This window comes from Engraulis encrasicolus, chromosome 2, assembly GCF_034702125.1.
Source record: "Engraulis encrasicolus isolate BLACKSEA-1 chromosome 2, IST_EnEncr_1.0, whole genome shotgun sequence".
Lineage (NCBI taxonomy): Eukaryota > Metazoa > Chordata > Actinopteri > Clupeiformes > Engraulidae > Engraulis > Engraulis encrasicolus.
The window spans coordinates 57,880,926-57,903,897 of NC_085858.1; the positions used below are offsets into that span (position 1 = coordinate 57,880,926).

Consider the following 22,972-nt stretch of genomic DNA (forward strand, 5'->3'; position numbering starts at 1 on the left):
CAACGGCGGTAACCCCAAATCCGAGCTCAAGTCGGTAAACTAAGCTATTTTTAGACAGAGATCCGTTCCATCAGCCTTGCTAACCTGAAACTCAGCTGAGTTGCCACGGTAATTTATGCTCCAACGTTAACCTGGTAGCTCCCAGGTTTAACACCAGGCTAAATGAATCAGTGTCGCACAAAACATGAACCTGTAGGAAACAGCTGTCACAACGGGCACGTTCCGCTTGATTCCCGCCATCATTTTACGAGATCAAAGCGAACCAGTCACTCTATTTTAATAGTCTATGATGTGATAATGCCAGTAAAAACTACAATAGTTACCATTGTCTTTCATTTCGCGGGATTTCTGATAATCAGCACAATAAAAAAAAAACATTTATAGTGTTGATTTACTAAGATAATATTGGACAATTCCTTCCATGACAGGGAAGACGTGTATGGCACAGTGGGCAGGTGCGCTGCGTAAGAAGTGGTCGTCCCGGGTTCAAGTCTTGCATGGCGACATGTTAGAAATGAAAACTTTATAACATACGTTTGCCTATTCTCTCCTTTGATGTCGCTTTGTGGCTGGCTTCATTTGCTGTCAAGCAATAGGTCTACCAATAGGCCTACCTTAAATGTCTAGGCTATTTTCAGCATAGGCAATAAAAAAACGTCTTCACAACCACCTTGCAGATGCCTACGCTTGGAGTTTGCATTGCAATGATTCAATTATCTCTGCCTAACGTTTTACCTAGTCTATGCCTTTTATCATAAAATAAATTCTTCTGAAAGATAAAATTAAAACACCTTAGATGATGCAAGCATTTTATTTTTGCGCATTGAAATGATGGCAGTCGAGGTTCGGACGAGACTCCCTTTGATAATTGAGTTATGATCTGTCATTACGCATGGTGGGGATTGAACGCTGGTCTCTCAATCAAAGTGCGGTTGCGTTACCGCTCACCTACAGATGGTCGCCTAATATCTCTGATAAAGACTTGATTTGACAAGGCATGCCCGAGTCTACAACATGATCGCATTTTCGACAATCGTCGATATGGACTTCCCATGTACAACGTGCACGAGCGCAACGCCAGCTTTGATGAGCGCGGCTGAAGTGAAACTAGCCAAGACGCAGCTGATCCTCAGTGGTGGAACGGCGTCTGCCTCAAGTTTAAGCTGCTGTTAGTTGAAACTCCGCTTTTGCGCGTAAGCGCCGCTGAGTTCAGCGCCAATGATGGAATGGTCCCCTGGAAACAGGAGCTCAGTGCAGAGTAGAGATGCAGTAGCAGGTAGCTAAGCACAAATACCAATTCCAAAAACCTACACTCAAACACACTATACCATTTTGTGTGTGTGTGTGTGTGTGTGTGTGTGTGTGTGTGTGTGTGTGTGTGTGTGTGTGTGTGTGTGTGTGTGTGTCTGTGTCTGTGTCTGTGTGTCTGTGTGTGGATTTGTGCATGCGTGAATATGTGCAGGTTTTATAGAACTCTGTACGGAAGCCGACAGACGGTTTCTGACATTTCAGGAATTCTCAAAGAGGAATACGGGCTCTTAAATGTGTGTGTTTAGTGCACTGTGTAAACGGTCTGTGTTTACTCTGTTTTCTCTTCAGAAAGTCAAAGAAAGCTACCAGTGTTCAGCATGAGCAAGATAGTCTAACTCATGTATTCCAGGTAAGTGAATGTGTTTGAATCTGTTCAGTGCATAGTTTTCAATATGAATGAACCAAACTCATGGCAAATACTTCAGTCCTTAAGCATAATCATTCTAGGTAGAGAGGCCAGTGACCATTTGAAACAAGAGTTAAAAAAAAGTTTCTTCATAGAATTTATATATTGTATGGTGACAAAAAGTCCATATGACCCAGGACATGTCCTGATTTCAGAAGCTGTCCTGGACGTCCCGATTTTCACAACATTGGATCATTAAAACCCCTTTGGTTAACGTATAACAGTGCTGTACAACAGAAAAAAACATTTAAAATATGTCTGAGTGTCATCAACATTGTTTTGAAGGCTGGGGAACACAATTAAAACCCTTTCATGTTTTTTAGTCTGCTGAGCTTCTCACTTGTGCCAAAGCCGCAGGCACACGAACGCATACATTGCACACCTGATGGTTCATTCACGCAGCTTGAAAAAAGTGCATAGCGAGTACTGTAGAGCCAGCTTCGCAGCTGACTCTTTTGGAGCGGATAAAAACTTTGGCTCAACGCGCGTCGTAGAAAAATAAAGTCTATTTATTTGTTCGAAATCCAACTTAACTAAAAGGTACAAACAAAAGGCTCTATTCGGAGATTCCACATAACGCGGTTGAAAAACTGTTTGCTTCTTCCGCCCTGTCAAGCCATCTGAGTGACGCGCTTTTATGAAACGTCATTCCAAGCCAATTAGACACGTCACTTCAAACAACTAACTTAAACCGAGCAGCTCAAGCAAGATAGTCCAACAACAAAATAAATAACCAATAATTACCGAATAGAATTCCATAAACATAAATACCATGATTCCATAACCAAAATATGTAAATAATTACTCAGAAGTTCCTCAAACACAAAAATAGGCAAAATGGCTCTAACATACCGGCCCCTAATTGAGCACAGTGTGGCAATTCAAAAAACATATTCATAAAGAGCCATTCATATCAAAATCCATTCAAGTTCAGCATAAACGTAAAACACAAAAGTCTCTCGCATGATTCAATAGAAAAGTCCTTCATAAAGTCTCTCATTTCAACATAAAAGTCATTCAAGCATTCAAAAAATATATCCTTCGAGATAGAATAGTCCATTCAAAAAAGGGAAAAATCCGTTAGATTCAAAAATTAAAAAAAAGTAATCCACTCAAAAAGGGTAATCCTCAGGGTTTCAAAGTAATTCACGCAAATAGTCCTTGTATGCTTATTCCATAGTCCACTCAAGCATCAAATTCAAAATCAAACTCAGAAGTCCATATTCATCAATCGTACCATATTCAAAGTCCAATATTTCAAAGAATTCAGAAAGGCTTTCCACATTCATATACACACACACTTGCAAGCACACACACACACAGTTGTACGCACATGCACACACACGCACACACTCACACTCACATGCACACTTCATCAGAACACTATGTGTGTCAGTAAAGTGTTAGGTGTCCTATATGTACTGTGGTGCGTGTTTTGTGTGTTCTGGTTAGTCTGGCCATATTTCTGAATGGTGTCTCAACATCCTCGGAACCCTGCACTGCCAGCTGTCGGGCTTCACGGCTAAGCTCAGTGGGGCACTTGCTTGTTCCTTCTCGTTCAGGTGTTTGAGTTTCCAAGGCCATGCTGTGGATCCACTCTCCGCCTTCTGCCATGGGGAGCACTGCTCTGTGAAGAAGGTAAGGGGATTCTGCTGGATGGCTGTGGCAGGAGTCATTGTGGTTCCATTCATGTCTGGCTTGTGGTCAGAGTGTTTCAGGGGTTTCGTATAATGTTTCGGACATGTATTTTCAGATTCTGTCGGGATATGAGAACCAGTAATCCGCTTTGTTGACATCAGTAAGGTTTCCTCTTGCATTCCTCTGGATGCATTGTCCACTGGATTCGAAGTTCGGATGTTGCGACATGGAGATTTCTGTGACCGATAGTGAATGGGAGTCACTCTGTCCACTGTGAAGCTTGAAAGTCTCTGTGGGGTGTTCGGAAGTGATTCACACCTGCTGGCCAGTTGAAAGTCACCCGCTGTCCCATAGCCACTCTTGCTGGCTTCGTAGAAGGGTTTCAGTTGGGTGTCAGTGACTTCAAATCCTGTTCGCATTGATGCAGGCGCTGTTGGGGTTTCATTGTCCCATCCGTGGTTCCGCTTGCATGACAGGTCTCCAGTCAGCATGGTGTTCGTACGACATGGGCCTTGCAGTGAGTCAGAGTTCGAAAAGGTAAGTTGAGAAGAGGAAGTACAGTCGAAGACCACTCGGCTAGACTCTTTCAGTTTGTGACAGTCTTTCTGATAGGGCACATTTCTGAGTCTTCCAATGTTCCGGTGGGGCTGTTCCTCCAGTACCATGCCAGCATGCTCCTTCTTCAGAACATCCTTCATAAAGCTGACCTGGTCCTTCTTTACTTCATCCTTCTCTGATCTTTTGTTTAGGCTCAGAGGTCTTTGTTCAGCCCATTTTCTGTGGTTAGGCTGTCGAATGCCACATCTGTGAAATGGCTGTTGCAACTCGTGATCACCTTTTCTTCCAGGTTCATCTGCAATCGTAAGCGATCGTCTCTTTTCAAATGTGCGTTTGGATTTCTTTTTCTGGGCCATTTGTTCCAGGCGAACCACTGAGATCCTGTGAGATGTGATCTGTGGTCGGCCATGTTGGTCTTCAGGAGAGGGGATGTCCAGATGTCCAGTCACTGTCCACCCAAGCTGCGTAAGGGTGGCATATGGGCCCCGGCCCTGGCTGTTGATCACCCTCAGTGGTTCTATGGCCTTGGGAACGTTCACTCCAATCAGCAGCCCGATGTCAGCTCTAATAGTCTTGAGGTGGACGTCTTGTAGGTATGGCCATTCTTTCAGGTCATCTTTGCATGCAATGTTTGCTCTGTTTACAGGAATCGTGTGCTGTGTGAACACTTCAGGAAGAGTTATGAAATCATTGCCATCAAGGCTACACACTTCCAGTCCTGTCACACGGTAAGTTTGTACTGGTCTTTCCTGGTTCAGTGTTCGTAATAATATTTCTGTATTCCTTCCTCTCACAGACAGCTGGTCCATCAGGGCCTCGGTACAGAATGTTGCGGAACTTCCGCTATCCAGGAAGGCATAGGTCTGTATGATGTGACTGCCTCCGGATGTTTTTACCTTCACAGGAACAATTGGAAGTTTTAGGTCCATGGTGCCGGCCCCTGTTTGGACTGTAGACGTCATCGTCACTAGGGTCGAATTCACATTTGTGCTGGCATCCTTCATGTTCACTGATGAGGTGGTTGCATTGGGTGTGGCGCCATCTGGTGGACTGTTTGTGAAGTGTAGAATAGTAGGGTGTTTCTTTCCACATGAGTGGCAGATCAGGCGGTTTGTGCACGTCTTGCTGGTATGCCCTTTAATTAAGCACCCAAAACAAAATCCGTGGTTCTTCAGAAACTCCACCTTCTGGTCATGTGGAATTGTACTGATCATTCTGCAAGATTCCAAAGTGTGGTTACCTTTGCAGTACATGCAAGGTTTCTCCAAAGCACCCATCATGCTGGGGTCTGTGTCAGTATTTGTAGCATTCCTGTTGTTGACATTCACAGTTGTTGTGGCTGGGTACACTGCAGTAGCAAAGCTGCTCTTTCTTCCAGACTTCGTATGGGGTGAGACTGTTGCCCCTTGTCCTGGTTTCAAAGTCCTAGCCGCATCTTGAATGTTGCCGAACACCGGATCTTGCATTATTTTGACTTTGATCATGAAACTTGGGTCTCTGCTTTGTTTGCTCCATGTGGTTGCACACAGCAGATCACCATCTCTCTCGGAGTTTATATGGAAGTTTTGTCACTATCATCTTCATATTCGAAGGTAAGTCAAGTTCTGACATATACTGGAACGTTTGTGCAGCGTTGTTACAGATACAGTGCGTAGCTATTCAGTTCATCTGCATCATCTGGACGAATTGTGGCCCAGTCCAAGGCCTTCTGCATGTAAGCTGCAGTGATTTTAAATTCATCCCCGAAATGGTATTTGAGCAGGCGCTTTGCTTCTCTAAAACCAGCTGCGGCGTCCATGTGTAAACAGCTTCTAACTAGCTCTTTGGGCTTTCCTGCTGTAAACTGTTCTAGGAAGTATATTCTGTCTGCATAGTTGTCAGTTTTGTCTTCAATGTTATGTCGGAATGCTTGCATGAACAACTGATATTCTAGAGCACTGGTCTCCAAACAACGGCCCGCGGGCCAACTGCGGCCCGCGGGCAGCAAATTTCTGGCCCGCCATGAGGTCCTTAAAAATGAAACCATAAATGCGCCTATTTGTGGCCATGCGCGATTTTCGATCACAAAAACGTCAGTTATCTCTCTTAAGCATTCACAAACAGTTAAATCTTATAATAACAGTCTCATGACAGACATTGACAATGAGGGAAAATGGTGAAGTGCAATCTGTTGTCTCCTAGACATCTAGAGAAGCCGTTATTCATCATTGCGTTTACCTCGGTCATCAGACCATTCGCAATTGTGCGGTATCGAAGCACTCTCCTCTCTTCTGGTTGAAAATGAGGACAATTCTCTCCTTCCCTATTTTTATGTATTTAGCAGGCCAGATACATTTTGTCTTTTGTTTACTCACATTTATGTGAAGTTTGGATGACAATTATCCCGTATTTTGGAAGTATCTTTTATGCAAGGTAGTAGCCTACATGTAGAGACGTTAACGCAATTCAAGCTCCAGAGAACAGTCGTTACCAAAAGAAGGGAGGACAAAAACGAAACCAGTTCCTTTAAAATGTCTTGGAAATAAAGAGCCAGGTAGAAGATTAGCTGAGTATTCCTGAAGGTCAACGTTGCTGGGTGCAGCCTGCGCGCCGCGGTGAGCCGCGCCCTTTCTATTAAACCTGGAGAGTCATGAGGCGCGAAGCGCACAGTTATTTAAGCCAAGTCGGCAGAGTTTTCTCAACTCTCTTCTGTTTGCAAATGTAAACGATTCTCCTTTGCTTCTATTGTATGTTTTTGTTATATCAGTTTTGCTTTGTCTTGCACTCGTAATATTCAAGGTCTGGTTGACAGTATCTGTAGGCCTATTTCTGTATCGCACGTGTATAACTGTATCGCATTCCTAATTTAGCCTATCTGAAGGCGCCACGGGAGCATCTGAGATAGGCTACCTTGCACCCTACCCCTAACCCGAATTTCAGAAATGTCCAGGAAACATACGTAGGCTAGTAGTTAGGCAGAATACCTCTTCCGGACGTGGCGCACGTAGCTGCAGCGACTCCTTACTCTCCCAACTCGCAGTGTTTATTTGTGTTATAATGTGTCATTCGAAATGTCTATCGTCGGAAACTATGTCGGAACGCATGTACAGTCGGCAACAGCTGTTGCAGATAAGAATGGACAACTTAAGCGATGTATTGGATATACCAACAGAGACAATGGAAGAACTGGGGATACTACGGCGGCATACATCGGACCCGTCTGCTTCGCCTACATGGAGACGGCGAAAGAGGTGCTCCAGAATTAGGAAGAGAGGCAAACGAGGTGGCGTCGAAACACGGCTTGCAGCCAACCCAACTCGTCCAGCAATACCATCAATTCTCTTGGCAAACGTAAGATCTATGGACAATAAGATGGATGACATACGGCTACTAAGATCAGCGAACAAAACTGTGAGGAACTGCTGTGTGACCGTGTTTACAGAATCATGGCTGAACGACGGCATACCCGACTCGGCTTTACAACTGGAGCAACTTACGTGCCACCGAGCGGACAGAGCCCTTGCAGAGAAAAAACGAGGGGGAGGAATATGTGTTTACACACATGATGCTTGGTGCAAAAATGCTACGGTGGTACAGAGACACTGCTCTCCACTAGTGGAGTTCATGATCATCAAGTGCCGACCCTTCTATTTACCAAGAGAAATATCCGCCATTCTACTGGTCGCAGTTTACCTCGCTCCTAGCAACACCAACAGCGTCAGAAGCGAGGCACTGAACGAGCTGCATCGGGGAATCAGTGAACAACAAGATGCACACCCAGATGCCTTCACAGTGGTCATGGGAGATTTCAACCACGGAAATCTCAAAACAGTACTTCCAAAATTTCACCAACATGTTAACTTTCCAACAAGAGGACAAAACACCCTGGACTTTGTTTATACCCCAAAACAAGGAGCATACAAGGCAAAGCCCATCCCCCACATCGGCCTATCAGACCACCTAACGATTCTGCTACTGCCAGCCTACAGACAAAAGGTAAAACTCACCAAACCAGCTCTGAAGGAGGTGAGAAAATGGCCAGAGGGAGCCGTGTCACGACTACAAGACTGCTTTGAAACCACAGATTGGGACATGTTCAAAACAGCTGCCACCCACAGCAACCACATTGACATTGAGGAGTACACAGACACCGTGACCTCCTACATCACAAAATGCATTGATGATGTTACAGAAATAAAACGCATCACCACCAGGGCCAACCAGAAGCCATGGTTCACAGGAGACGTTCACAGACTGCTGAGGGCCAGAGACAAAGCCTTCAGAGCAGGAGACGTAGCTGGCCTAAAAGCAGCAAGGGCAAACCTGTCCCAGGGCATCAGGAAAGCAAAAAAGGAATACTCGGACAAAATAACAACACACTTCAAAGACAGCAGAGATGCACAGAGCCTGTGGCAGGGCATACAGGCCATCACGGACTATAAGCCCGCACCACGAAGCTGTGACAACAACACCTCTCTGCTAAACGACCTGAACAGTTTCTTTGCCCGTTTTGAAGCACAAAATGACACTCATCCACAGAAAACTCCCCCTCCCCCCCATGATCAACCCCTGTACCTGTCCTCTGCCAGTGTGAAGAGGACACTGGCCACCATCAACCCACGCAAAGCAGCTGGCCCAGACAACATACCTGGCCGAGTGTTGAAGGATTGTGCAGAAGAGCTGAAGGATGTCTTCACAGACATCTTTAACATCTCTCTGGAGCAAGCAGTCATCCCATCACTTTTCAAAGCTGCTACCATCATACCCGTGCCGAAGAAATCATCACCATCATGCTTCAATGACTACCGTCCTGTAGCACTGACGCCCATAATCATGAAGTGCTTCGAACGGCTAGTCCTGTCACACATCAAAGCCACCCTACCCCCCACCTTGGACCCCTACCAGTTCGCATACCGAGCCAAGCGATCCACGGAGGATGCAATCTGCTCTGCCCTCCATCCAGCCCTCACCCACTTGGACAATAAAGATTCATATGTGAGAATGCTGTTCATTGACTTCAGTTCAGCATTCAATACCATAATACCACAACAACTCATCAGAAAACTGGACAAACTAGGTTTCAGCACCTCCCTCTGCAACTGGCTGCTGGACTTCCTGATGCAGAGACCACAAGCAGTACGGGTAGGGAATAACACCTCAAGCACCCTGACCCTGAGCACGGGGGCTCCGCAAGGTTGTGTTCTCAGCCCCCTGCTGTTCACGCTGCTGACACATGACTGCACAACGACCCACAGCACTAATCATCTAGTGAAGTTTGCGGATGATACAACACTGGTGGGCCTCATCACTAAGGGCGATGAGACCCACTACAGAGAAGAAGTAGACCTGCTGGCCAGATGGTGCAAAGACAACAACCTCCTGCTGAATGTCAACAAGACCAAGGAGATTGTTGTCAACTTTCAGAGGGTCCAAAAACAACTGCCACCACTGACCATCGACGGTGGTGCTGTGGAGAGAGTGAGCAGCACCAAGTTCCTTGGAGTGCACATCAGCGACGACCTCTCTTGGACCACCAACACTACATCACTGGCGAAGAAGGCCCATCAGCGTCTCTACTTCTTGCGCAAACTAAAGAAGGCAAGTGCTACACCCTCCATCATGACAACATTCTACAGAGGAACCATAGAGAGCGTCGTGTCCAGCTGCATCACAGTGTGGGGAGGAAGCTGCACGGAGAAAAACAGGAAGACACTCCAGCGTGTTGTGAACACAGCGAAGAAGATCATTGGAGTACCACTCCCCTCCCTGCAGGACATTTACACCGCACGCCTCACCCGAAAAGCACTGATGATCATCAAAGACACAAGCCACCCTGCACACAAACTGTTCAGCCTACTGCCCTCTGGAAAGAGGTACAGGCGCCTCCGTTCCCGTACCACCAGGCTTGCAAGCAGCACGATGCATCAAGCAATCAAGATACTGAACACACACACACACACACACACACACACACACACACACACACACACACACACACACACACACACACACACACACACACACACACACACACACAAGCACACTGCTCTTTCTGCACTAAACCCAAACATACACACACTGACACACAACTCATACTCACACACATACACACACACACACACACACACATACACACACACACACATACATCGCTAGCCTAGCGCAGCCAGACCCGTACAGCAAAAAGCTGTACCAGGGTCTAGGAGAGCTGGGCAGCAGTGTGGGCGGGATAAACGGTTGCTTCAGCACTCAACGTCACGCAATTGGATGGCAAACAACCAATCCCCACACACTTCTGTGTAACGTCACCGCTGTCTCGTACACGCGACACGCCCCTTTGTAGTTGAAGCGGCAATTTCGAGCCGTCGTAGCAGTGAATTCGTGTGATGACCACAGCCACAAACAAGTTTCCTAATAAATCGTGTTTTCACTTATACAGTTCAAAAATGCATCATTTTCAACCACATGGCCCTCCTTGATCAATCAGCGAAATGTCGAGCAATTTGGGGCTTGTTAAATGGTTATATTTATGATTGTTGTCAACATGGCATGTTCGGTGTTAGCTAGCTAGCTGTATACCCATAACTAATACACGGCTAGCCGCTAGGTCGGTAGACCAGGTGTCATTCCCATCTATTTAGTAAGCGACTTACAGACTTTCAAAGCTCCCAAATGTCTCGTTTTTAATGACATGGATCTTATTAGAATTTGGGGCAGGCATATAATACAAGGCTGGATACCTAGCTCTGCTATTGACGACAGGTTAGCTAGCCACTAGCGAGGGCCTCTTTGTAGGTGAAGCGGCAACTTCCAGCCGTCGTAGCAGTGAATTCGTGTGATGACCACAGCCACAAACAAGTTTCCTAATAAATCGTGTTTTCACTTATACAGTTCAAAAATGCCTCGTTTTCAACCACATGACCCTCCTTGATCAATCAGCAAAATGTCGAGCAATTTGGGGCTTGTTAAATGGTCATATTTATGATTGTTGTCAACATGGCATGTTCGGCGTTAGCTAGCCAGCTACCCATAACTTTCCCGGATTGTCGCTCCCAACGCAGGACGCTCCCCGGTCAGCTCGCTCCCACTAGCCAGACTATCGATCCCACCGCCATATAACGGAGCTAGTTATCTTTTTGATGTTAGTTTTTTGTTTCTAACCCTAGTTTTTTTTCTAAGACTAACCCTAACCTAACCCTAACCTGGATACCTAGGTCTGTGTTGTTGACGACAGGTTAGCTAGCCACTAGCTTGGTAGACTCGGTGTCATTCCCATCTATTTAGTAAGCTACTCAAAGACTTCCAAAGCTCCCAAATGTCTCGTTTTTAATGGCATGTGTCTTGTTAGAAATTGGGGCAGCAATTTCATTCTACACCTACAGTAGTGGTCTGATAATAACGTGTGACTATCTGGTTCTGTAAAATGCTCAACTTAGCTTACCGAGCTAGTTTAAAACATCGAATGATCAAATGGCAATGTGTTGAGATCTATTTGTGCCCCATAAGTTCATGGTGTATCATTACATCAATCCATGTCAGCCACGAAATGTATTATCATCCAGGCTTTTTAAATTAAGTAAACACTTTCGTGCTGTACGTAGCACGGACGGACACCATGCTTCTTCTTAGAAAGTTTCCTGTTTACTAGGTAGCCCGGCCCCCCTCGCGATTTGATTGGCCCTGTCATCGGATAACTTTCAGCCTCGCAAAACGACCGGGGTCCGCTAGACTGCCCCCGGGAGCAAATTCAATTTGCGGTCGCTAGGGGCGTCTAGATTTCTAGGCTAGCACACCGCACTTTCTACCTGCACTAAACACACACACACACACACACACACACACACGCACACAAAAACACATACAAACACACACACACACACACACATACTGCTGCTGGTGTATTTAATAAAAACCTTTTTTAATTATTTATTTCTTCAAATGCTACTATTACTATGTCAGAACGCTATAAAGGACTTTTAGAAAAAGCACAACAAAATACCTCCTCTTAATGTATGTTCTCTACAAGTCTTCTGTTGTCCAGTCTTGCACTTTAAATGTCTGTATGAGCAATGTCTACGTCCATACTGTCTATGTCCATGTATGAGTACTGTCTATGTCTATACTGTCTATGCCCTTACCTAGATTAGTCTATGTCTGCATGGGAGAGCAAGAAACGCAATTTCAAATTCTTTGTATGACCAGTGCATGTAAAGAAATTGACAATAAACTTGACTTGACTTGAAAAAAAAAAAGAATAGGGTTTAATATTCCTGATGGCCCACCTCATCTCCCCGACAGCCCCGACGGTGCACGGTGCTCATGAGCGTGTTTCCCTTTGTTCAACCAGAAGAGTCTTGAGCGCTCAGTTATGCAGTTAGAGCACTCACTCTGTCCTCTGTTAAATCTGGACGATTCTCCTCCCCTGCACTATTTTTGTGTATTTGTGATATCACCCTCTTTGCATTTTAGCTGGCGTACTGTAGTAGCCCATTCTAAATGTGGAGGATATTTTTCCCCCGTAGTTTGGTAGGGGCGCGTTATGCGAGATCAGTTGAGCAGAGAATGCATGATACATCGGGAATGCGTTGGAGGAAAACTAATATGATTTTCGAAAACGACCGCAATAAAGAAATATATAGACGAGCATTCCTGGAAACTAACTATTTCATCTGCCTGGGTGCCACCTGTTGCATGGGCTTGCGTCTTTTCTGTTCAGGCAGAGGTGAGATGCAGCGCACGAGTTCAATGAGATTTAATCGCTATGGAAATGACTTTTGTTCCTCGATTGAATTGGGATTTTAGCACACATTTACCTATATTTGTTTTAGGTCTTGTCATGTAGCCTAAATCTCTCTCCCCCTCCCTCCCTCCGTGCCGTGACTGAAGTGGCTCTGCTGGAGAGCACGTTCAGCAGTTGAACATGCATTCAACAGTTGAACATGCTCTCTCTCTCTCTCTCTCTCTCTCTCTCTCTCTCTCTCTCTCTCTCTCTCTCTCTCTCTCTCTCTCTCTCTCTCTCTCTCTCTCTCTCTCTCTCTCTCTCTCTCTCTCCTCTCTCTTCTCTCTCTCTCTCTCTCTCTCTCTCTCTCTCTCTCCTCTCTCTCTCTCTCTCTCTCTCTCTCTCTCTCTCTCTCTCTCTCTCTCTCTCTCTCTCTCTCTCTCTCTCGTTAACAGCTAATACTAATATTTTAATATTTCAACAGTGTTTCTATTATTTATTTTTATTTTTATTATTTTTATTATTATTTTTATTTTATTTTATTTTTTTTATTTATTTTTTTTTTTTGGGGGGGGGGGGGTCTGGCCGGGAAAAGTTAATTGGAGACCACTGTTCTAGAGGGTCGCCACTAAAGACAGGAACCTCTTTTTTTAGGGAGAGATGTCTGTGACACAACAGACACAAGCAGGTTTGTCATATCTGATTGTGCTGAAATGTTCATGAGGCTGGATGCACCTCCTGCTGGAGTGGACGGACTACCCATCTGTTGGCTGACTCTCTTGCTAGCCGTAGATCGGGATGTGATATGTGTGGCTGGGTTTGCTATTGCTGTCGTTCTTGTTGCTGTTGCAGTTGTTGTTGTTGTTGTCGTCCTGGGTGTAGGAGATGCTGAGATCTGATGGGCTCTCATGACTGTTTGCAGAGGCGTTTTCGGAACAGGTCCTAATTCAGCAAAGTGAGGTGGTGAAAGCACTAAGTCTACTCTGCTGTCCTCAGTTGCCATGGTTTCGGTAGGTGGGGGTTGTTGTGTTTCAAGATATTCATCCAGGTAAGTATTCATGTCATCTTCTGGTACAATTGTAGGTTTTTCTTCCTCACCATGTTCAAGTTCATTTAAGACTTTTAATTTTGCATTTTTCACAGCAATGTCTTCCTTTAATTGTAGTGCTTCCATCTTGGCTTGCAAGTCATGTTTCTCTTTTAGAGTCTCTGCTTTTGCTAACAACTCTGCTCTTTCTACTGTCAATTCAGCTTTGGTTGCAGAAACATAAAAGCTCTTGGATGAGCGTGAGGAGCGTGAGGAGGAGCTGCGTTTAGGCACCCTTGATGCACTGTCATTGGGGCCAACTAGTGTTTGTGGGTCTACATGTTGCACTAAAAGAGGAGGATGGGCTGGTTGTGTTACTGTTAACTGTGATACTGCTTCATGGTGTGTTAACTGTGGGGCTTTCTCGTGTTGTGCTACCCAAGCATCTGTGTCAATAATAAATGTGTGAAATGTTTCCATTTTGGGTTCGTACCAATCAAGATTCTCACTCTCCTTCATTTCATCACACAACAGTGCTTGCGCAGATTCATGACACACTGTGAAATCACCAAGTACCAATTTAAATGCATTCAACTCGGAATTAACAACAGAAATATCAGCATTTTCTTTCATCATTTTCTTCAGTTCGTTCATTTTGCGAGTGCAATGGCCTAGTTTGCCCCGCCGCGTTGCACTGAGCGATTTAAAAGACTGCTCTGGCTCAGGTAGTGGCTCGGATTCAGTAACCACCTGCACTTCAACAGTGTTTGCCATGTTGGAGCTAGTGGGCTCCGTATTGGCTTCGATGTCAGCCATATCGACAGGATACAGACGTTCAAAATTCTCTCCAAAACAGTCAAAGAAACATCGGGCGATTTATACAGTTCAGTTCCAAGCGCATTCCATAAAGTTAATCCACAGGCGCAAAACACCCACGCGGCGGCGGGACTATTGCTCTGTTAATTCCACAAAGCGTCAAAAAGTGTCAAAAAGCAGTTCTTTGCACTGTCGGTAATTGTAGCAAACGAAAAAAGTATCCAGGTAAACGAAAACAAGTCTTGATTCTCAATATAAGACGTTCCAAATCTTCAACAAAAAAAGCAAGCTGTGGCGCCTGGCCAACGGTCCTTCCAAACTCCAAACAAAGTCTTTCGAAAAAAGGTAACCGCTCTCACCTCGTCTGTCGAGAAAATAAATGTTCCAGGTTACTCACGACAGGCTGAGACGATGTAGGGAGATTCAAAAGAAAGTCTTCAAGTAATCCAAAACAAGCGAATTTTGTTCCATGCGTCCAAAGGTTTTCAGTGGCAGTTTTTCAACTTAATGTAGAGCCAGCTTCGCAGCTGACTCTTCTGGAGCGGATAAAAACTTTGGCTCAACGCGCGTAGTAGAAAAATAAAGTCTATTTATTCGTTCGAAATCCAACTTAACTAAAAGGTACAAACAAAAGGCTCTATTCGGAGATTCCACATAACGCGGTTGAAAAACTGTTTGCTTCTTCCGCCCTGTCAAGCCATCTGAGTGACGCGCTTTTATGAAACGTCATTCCAAGCCAATTAGACACGTCACTTCAAACAACTAACTTAAACCGAGCAGCTCAAGCAAGACAGTCCAACAACAAAATAAATAACCAATAATTACCGAATAGAATTCCATAAACATAAATACCATGATTCCATAACCAAAATATGTAAATAATAACTCAGAAGTTCCTCAAACACAAAAATAGGCAAAATGGCTCTAACAAGTACTATTCTAAGAGAGCATGTGGAACCTTAATAAATAAATAAATACATAAATACAAACAAAAATTACCTCCACCACCCACACCTCGTGTCCTCATTATCACATGTTGGAATATGGTCACCCTAATATACCTGGATTCACGATGCTTGATGTGCTCTAGGTGCTTGAGACAAGGATCATCACATTTGTGAAGAATGAGCTGGGAAGATTTAAGATGATTCTTAGTCCAGATTACCAAGAAGACTTAAAGAGAAAAGATGAGGATGAGAGTGATGCCAGAGAAGGAGTTCTCAAGATGGCACTGCACTTCTTATTGGACATGGAGAGAACGGATCTTGCTGACAAACTGAAAGAACGTAAGTATTATCATTTTTCATAATCTGTCATTTCCGTACATTATTTGTATCATTGAAGTATGAATAAAAATAATTAAGGTGATGGACAAGTAGTTATATTTGTATCATTTGTTGTTCAATATTTATTTGTTTGTGGACTAGATGAGCTGGATGTACTTTGTCTGGCTGAACTGAGAAAACATCTCAAGAACAAGTACAAGACTGTGTTTGAAGGAATTCCCAGGCAGGGAAGCTCTGCATTGCTAGAAAAAATCTACACAGAGATTTACATTACAGAAGGAGGAAATGGGAAAATAAATGAAGAGCATGAAGTCAGGCAGATTGAGTCCATATCCAAAAGACCAGTTGGAAGGGAGAATCAAATCAAATGCAGTGACATATTCAAGCCCTTACGTGGTCAGGACAAGCCAAGCAGAAGGGTGATGACAAAGGGGGTAGCTGGCATTGGTAAAACCATCTCCATTCAGAAGTACATCCTGGACTGGGCGGAGGGAAAAGACAACAAAGAGATCCAATTCATTTTCCCATTGCCTTTTCGGGAGCTCAACCTCATGAGAGGCACACAGCTCTCTTTGATGGATCTCCTTCACCACTTCTTTCCAGAGCTGAAGCAGTTAACCTTTGACAGTCAAGAGAAGTACAAATTACTGTTCATCTTTGACGGTCTGGATGAATGTCGACTTGAACTAAACTTTCAGGAGAATGAAAGTTGGACCGATGTGAATGATGTCACTTCTTTGGATGTACTCCTCACAAATCTCATAAATGGAAATCTGCTTCCCTCTGCTCTACTGTGGATCACCTCCAGACCAGCAGCAGCCAGTCAGATTCCACCCGATTGTGTTGACCTTGTCACAGAGATACAGGGGTTCAATGACACACAGAAGGAGGAGTACTTCAGCAACAGGTTCAATGATGACAGTTTTGTAAGCACAATAATGTCTCACATTAAATCATCAAGGAGTCTCCACATCATGTGCCACATACCAGTGTTTTGCTGGATCACCGCTTACGTTCTTGTGGTGATTCTTGGCTCTTTAGGAGGACGGCAGCTTCCAAAAACGTTGACAGAGATGTACACATATTTCCTGATTTTCCAAACAAAGCAGGCAAATGAAAAGTTTGGCAATGTGCATGACCTTAAGCCACAATGGAACAAGAATCTTATCCTTGCACTTGGAAAACTAGCCTACGAACAGTTGGAGAAGGGAAACGTGATCTTCTATGAAGATGACCTGAGAGAGTGTGGCATTGATATCAGAGAAGCAGCAGTATTCTCTGGTGTCTGCACCCAGATCTTCCGACAGGAATCTGCAATTTCTCAAGCAACAGTGTTCTGCTTTGTCCACCTGAGTATCCAGGAGTATCTTGCAGCTCTGTATGTGTTTCTGATGATGGCAACCGAAAAGAAAAATGTGATGTCCAACCACCAACGTTATCAGCGTTGGACACAACTTTTCGGAAAACAATCCATACCCATCTTACACAAGAATGCTGTGGACAAAGCTTTGGAGTATGAAGATGGACGTTTTGACCTCTTCCTCCGGTTCCTTCTTGGTCTTTCTCTGGAGTCCAACCAGACTCTCCTGCATGGCCTTCTGCAGAGAGGAGAAAGGCATATTGGCAATGCTGAAACAATCAGCTACATTAAGGAGAAGATCAAGGACGTCCATTCATCAGAGAGGATGATCAACCTCTTCCACTGCCTGAATGAACTGAATGACCGCTCCTTAGTTGAGGACATCCAGAGGTTCCTGAGTACAGGGACACTTTCTGAAGCCCAGCTCTCACCTGGCCAGTGGTCGGCTCTAGTGTTTGTGCTGCTGACATCAGACCAGAAGCTGGACGTGTTTGACCTGAAGAAGTATGTCAGGTCTGATGAAGGTCTCCAGAGGCTGAAGCCAGTAGTGGAGCAATCCGAAATGCTTATGTAAGTATGATGACTTTGAGTATTCACAGGGAGAATGGGTGGATGACTGTTCAGTGTTTTGTGCATGTGGGTGGGAGACGTGACACCTTGTTTTTTCGTAACATTGGTTAAAAACCTACAAAACTGTTATTTTTCCTTTAAAAAACATATGTCAATGAAAGGAGATGTGGTACATTATGTTTCATATTAGTCTTAGATGAGAAGAAACATTTTGTTAAGATTTATGTTAAGGTTTATATGTAAAATTATTATGTGAAAAAAACTCAAGACAGTAATATTAACACAAATTGTGTCCTGTGGGGTGACATGTACAGTGGTGCTCATATGTTTACATACCCCAGCAGAATATACGCTTTCTCTGCGATTTCTCACAAAATATAAAGGATTACACAAAACCTTTTTTTTCACTCATGGCTAGTGACTGGCTTAAGATATTTATTAGCAATATTCTGTGTTTACTCTTTCAAAAGCATGATCACAACCCAAACTACCCAAATGACCCTGTTCAAAAGTTTACATATCCTAGTTTCTGATGCTGAATATGGCCCTGTTTAACATCAGGGAACGCTCTAAATTGTTTGTGGTAGTTGTGGATAAGGCTCTTAATGTTCTCAGATGACAAAACAGCACATTCTTCCTGGCAGAATGGTTGTTTACTATAATATCTTTGGGTGTCTTGCTGGAACCTCACATGTGAGGTTTCCCCTGAGTGACCCAATGATGTTGAGATCAGGAGAGTGAGATGGTCGCTCAAAAACCTTCATTTTATTCTTTCTGAAGCTAATGACGGGTTGATTTGGCTTTCTGTGTCGAAATATTGTCATGTTGGCCCCTTAGGAATTTCAATTCAGAAATGCAATATGAAGAGTTTGGTTGGAATCAAGCCAATGGGCAAGGGCATCATTGCATTGCAATGATCATTGCAAAGGAATTGTTCAAGAGACATAGGACAACCAAAAAATAACTTCAGGTGAAATATAGGACAACATGAAAAAATGTTTTAAACTGTACAGGAAAGAGGCACTTGAGGAAAGATGGGCTGTTGGGGGTGGCCAGCAGAAAGCCATTACTACAAAAATGCAAACATGTTATTTTGCATATGATACACCAAATAGCACAGTGAGAAGCATCAAAATGCTTGTGACAAAGTCATTTGGAAAAATTAGATCAATATGGAACTTTTTTCAGCCACTATTAACAGTACCATTTGGAGAACAGTCAACGGAGCCTATGATGAAAGTTACACTATCCCTTCTGTGAAACATGGTTATGGACCACTGATGTCATGGGGACATTTGAGTTACAAATGCACTACACTTTTGGTCCATACTCACAGAATGATGAATACATTGCCCAGTGAAAAATACTGGAGGAAACTTGACACTCATCAGCCTTGAAACTGCACATGGTCCATTGTTTGGACATGCCAACATGACAATATTTCAGCACAGAAAGCCAAATCAACCCGTCATTAGCTTCAGAAAGAATAAAATGACGTTTTTGAGCGACCGTCTCACTCTCCTGATCTCAACATCATTGAGCCACTCAGGGGAAACCTCAAATGTGAGGTTCCAGAAAGACACCCAAAGATATTATTGGAAACAACCATTCTGCCAGGAAGAATATGCTGTTTTGTCAACTGAGAACATTAAGAGCCTTATCCACAACTACTACAAACAATTTAGAGCGGTCCCTGATGTTAAACAGGGCCATATTCAGCATCAGAAACTAGGGTATGTAAACTTTTGAACAGGGTCATTTGGGTTGTTTGGGTTGTGATCATGCTTTTGAAAGAGTAAACACAGAATATTGCTAATAAATATCCTAAGCCAGTCACTAGCAATGAGTGAAAAAAAAGGTTTTGCGTAATCATTCATATTTTGTGAGAAAGCCTCAAGAAAGCGTATATCATGCTGGGGTATGTAAACATATGAGCACCACTGTATGTCAATGTTTGTGAATGGGCAGCTGCAAGGCCAACAAGGGTCTTAACCCTATCCAGACCGGGTGGGGGGGGGGTGGGGTGGGGGGCTAAAAGTGCCGCACCAACTTTGATGTCGTATAACCCCTGAATGACTAAAGCTATGATTACGAAACTTTTTGACTTTTCCTAAAATGAAGTTAGTTACAATGTGATACCAAAAGATTAGGTTTATCATTTTTGTTGTTGCCATGGCAACGGTTTTCTGACAGGTACGCCTGACCAAAAATCACTGATCTAAGTCTCATCATCATCACTTTTCATGTTTTTTTACATTTCCATTAGCAACAGACACCCTTGTGGACATTTGAAGTGGTCTGATGGACATAATAACCAAAATAGATGTGCATTACCCAAGTTAGATGGAAAATACATTAAGGTGACATTTTGGGCAATAAACAGGAAATGACGTCATAATAACGTCATAATATCCAATACTGACACCAAACTGATGTCATTCATAGATCTTTGGCTGAAGATCATCCCCTCCAAGTTTGGTGGTCATACGCCATTCGGTTCCTAAGTTATGAGAGGGGGGGTCAAAAGAGCCCCCCCCCCCCCCCCCCAGTCCCAGGCATGCCAAAAAAAGCCCGGTCTGGATAGGGTTAAAGACTGGCTCCTAACCAGTCAGTACCGTAGTTATTGGAAAGTGCTGTGGAAGTTTAAGGTGACTCTTAACCTCTTAATATGTCTTCATATTGCAATCTTTCTGTCACGCAATGCTTAGGTTCATTTTTCCCATTTGTTAAGCACTTTGAGTTACATGCCTTGTATGACACAGTGCTATACAAATACAATTATTATTATTATTATTATTATTTTATGGTGTCCTGTGGCGTGACGGCTCTTATAGTTGGAAAAAAAGGTTTTTTTTATAAATGAAAACACATATTAAAATTAAACACAATATCATTATCAAGTTAGCATGAGCTCAGATGTCAGTCATGTATACAAAAGGATTAAAATGGCCATAATGCAGTGAATTCCCTGTGGTGTGACTCCATTTTCCTGCGGTGTGACATGCCTATGCAATGTGTTGATGCAAGACACATTTCTCCAAAAATGGCAAAAATAAGGTGAAATTCCACAGACCACTAAGTGCTTTATTTTTTTCTATTTTTTTCCAATTTTAATCCATCATTTTTTTCAGGAATTTGAAAAACTTTTTTTTTTTGCGTTCCCTTAAACGTCAACCACCCATGTACATGTATATCTCTAAGCATTCTAGTTATGTATGGGTGTTATCCTCTTTCAGGCTTGATAGCTGTGAGCTCAGTGAAATGAGCTGTACAACAATGGCATCTGTCCTCTGCAAAGCATCAAAAGTGAAGAAACTGGATCTCAGCTACAACAAAATTGGAGATGTTGGAGTCAAACAACTTTGTAGTGGGCTGGAGAACTCTAACTGTGCATTGGAGTCACTCCGGTAAGAAATGTCATTATTTCAGCATTGAGTCAGTCTTACATACTTATCTGGGTCCTCTGCTGTACTTTCACACCTCTTAAAGACTTGGGTTTAACATTAAACCTCCTGGACATCGTCTTGCCTTACAGTATAAACACAGTGTTATAAAATATATGCTAAAAATGTATATTTCATAAATGAAATGAAGAAAATAATAATAATTAAGGCTCTTTTGTTCAGACTAGCGGACTGTGGCATAAGAGGAGTAGGATATGCTGCTCTCGCCTCAGCTCTCAAATCAAACCCTTCACACCTGGAGGAACTGGACCTGATGGGAAACATTCCGGGAAAATCTGGAGTGAAACTGCTTTTGGAATTACAGCAGGATCCAGCTTGTAAACTTCAGAAACTGAGGTAAAATGGTTTCATAAAATATCTCTAGATGAAAGTGTCTGAGATGAATCTGGCTATCTGAAATGTTTCTGCTTTTTTCTAGATTGTATGTTTTGACTTTCTCTCTCTGTAAAATGTTATCACTGGTGGAGATGATGCATTTGACTATGGGTTGTGTTATGATGTTGGATCTAACATTTTAAGTCTCTATGTCAGCGGTCAGCAAAAGAAAATGTTTTTTTTTGACAATTCCATCACGGGCCATAACCATGCTTTATTTGACTTCAACAATGAAATGCATTAGATTTAATTTAAAACAAAATGCTTCTAAGTGCTGTTATTACATCGCTGCTGCATTTCCTGGAATCTGTCACGAAACAGATGACCTGCCCTTGCAATCTGCCATAACTTGTGTGCAGTATACTTTTTTTGTTTTTGATGACTTGTAAATAACTAGGTAAGATTGCTAACTATCGATGCAAAATATCGTCAAGAAAGTATTAATGCAAAGACATTTTCTCATTTTCCACGAGCTTGTTGCTGTTTGTGAGAACAATGAGACAAAGCAAGGCCACTTGAAATGCGGCTGGCTGGCTATCAGCAATGCTTGCATGGATTGGCTGCATCATTTATTGTTTTGTTTGCGCCATCTTATGCTCCCATAGTGGTAGACAATTGCATTTCTGTCCCATGCACTTAGGGATTTATTTTGTACAATGTATCAGATGTCTCAGTCAAGCCGATTACTTTTCAGTTTCCATTGATGAGAGCAACATTGATATCAGCCAGATATGCATCTACATGTGCTGTGTTTCGATGGGATTAATACAGAAGAATACATTTGATCTGTCTTCACAGGTTGTTGAAGAGTGATGCTGCTGAACACGCCTGTGTCTATCTGACTTCAGTTCTACATGAAAACCCTTTACTGCTGACAGAGCTGGATCTGAGTGAGAAGATACCAGGAGACTCAGGAGTGACGCAGCTCTGCCCCCTACTGGAGGACTCACACTGCAGAATCAAGACACTCAAGTTAGTTATTAGAGTTTGATCAGTATAACTAATCTACAAAAAGGGGGGCGTTTTTTCTTTTTCTTTTGCAAGATTATACTGTGCTATACCTTGTGCTAAAACATGTAGCATGTAAATGTGGAGATAACACTTTTTTGTTTGTCCTTGAATGTTGACTGCTTTATTACAAATGCATTTAGGTCAGTATGTAAGTCACATGTAGGTAAGTCAGTTATTTTATCCCCTTCAAAACTATTAAATCTAGTACCTTTTGGTCCTCTTGATCCATGTAAAGGTAGTCAAATCTGTATGTTACTGTGCATTGGTTGGTACAGTACCACCAGTATCAGTATATTTGTTTTAATGTTGTGAACAGCCTGTTACTAATTATCTTGCACATTTCACTTGTGCTTCATTAGGTTCACTTTGACATCCGAATAACTCCCACAGGTGAAACAGCTGATTACCGGGTCACATGACCTCAACAAAACACTGTGACAGATGACACAAAT

At 43.2% G+C, this 22,972-nt stretch overlaps 1 protein-coding gene across 2 annotated transcripts; it reads left to right on the forward strand.

Moving 5' to 3' along the window:
* The first annotated feature begins 1,604 nt into the window (after window positions 1–1,604).
* Window positions 1,605–22,949, forward strand: LOC134442827 (NACHT, LRR and PYD domains-containing protein 3-like). Of its 2 annotated transcripts, XM_063192785.1 has the most exons (7): window positions 1,605–1,660; window positions 15,545–15,740; window positions 15,882–17,670; window positions 20,907–21,077; window positions 21,297–21,470; window positions 22,308–22,481; window positions 22,880–22,949. In XM_063192785.1, exons 2-7 carry the CDS (start codon window positions 15,599–15,601, stop codon window positions 22,899–22,901), a joined length of 2,472 nt encoding a protein of 823 aa, XP_063048855.1. In that variant the 5' UTR covers window positions 1,605–1,660; window positions 15,545–15,598; the 3' UTR covers window positions 22,902–22,949. The 2 variants fall into 2 exon arrangements, with proteins under 2 accessions (XP_063048855.1, XP_063048859.1); XM_063192789.1 differs by lacking the exon at window positions 22,880–22,949 and having other exon boundaries at window positions 21,302–21,470; window positions 22,308–22,395.
* Window positions 22,950–22,972: the final 23 nt, after the last annotated feature.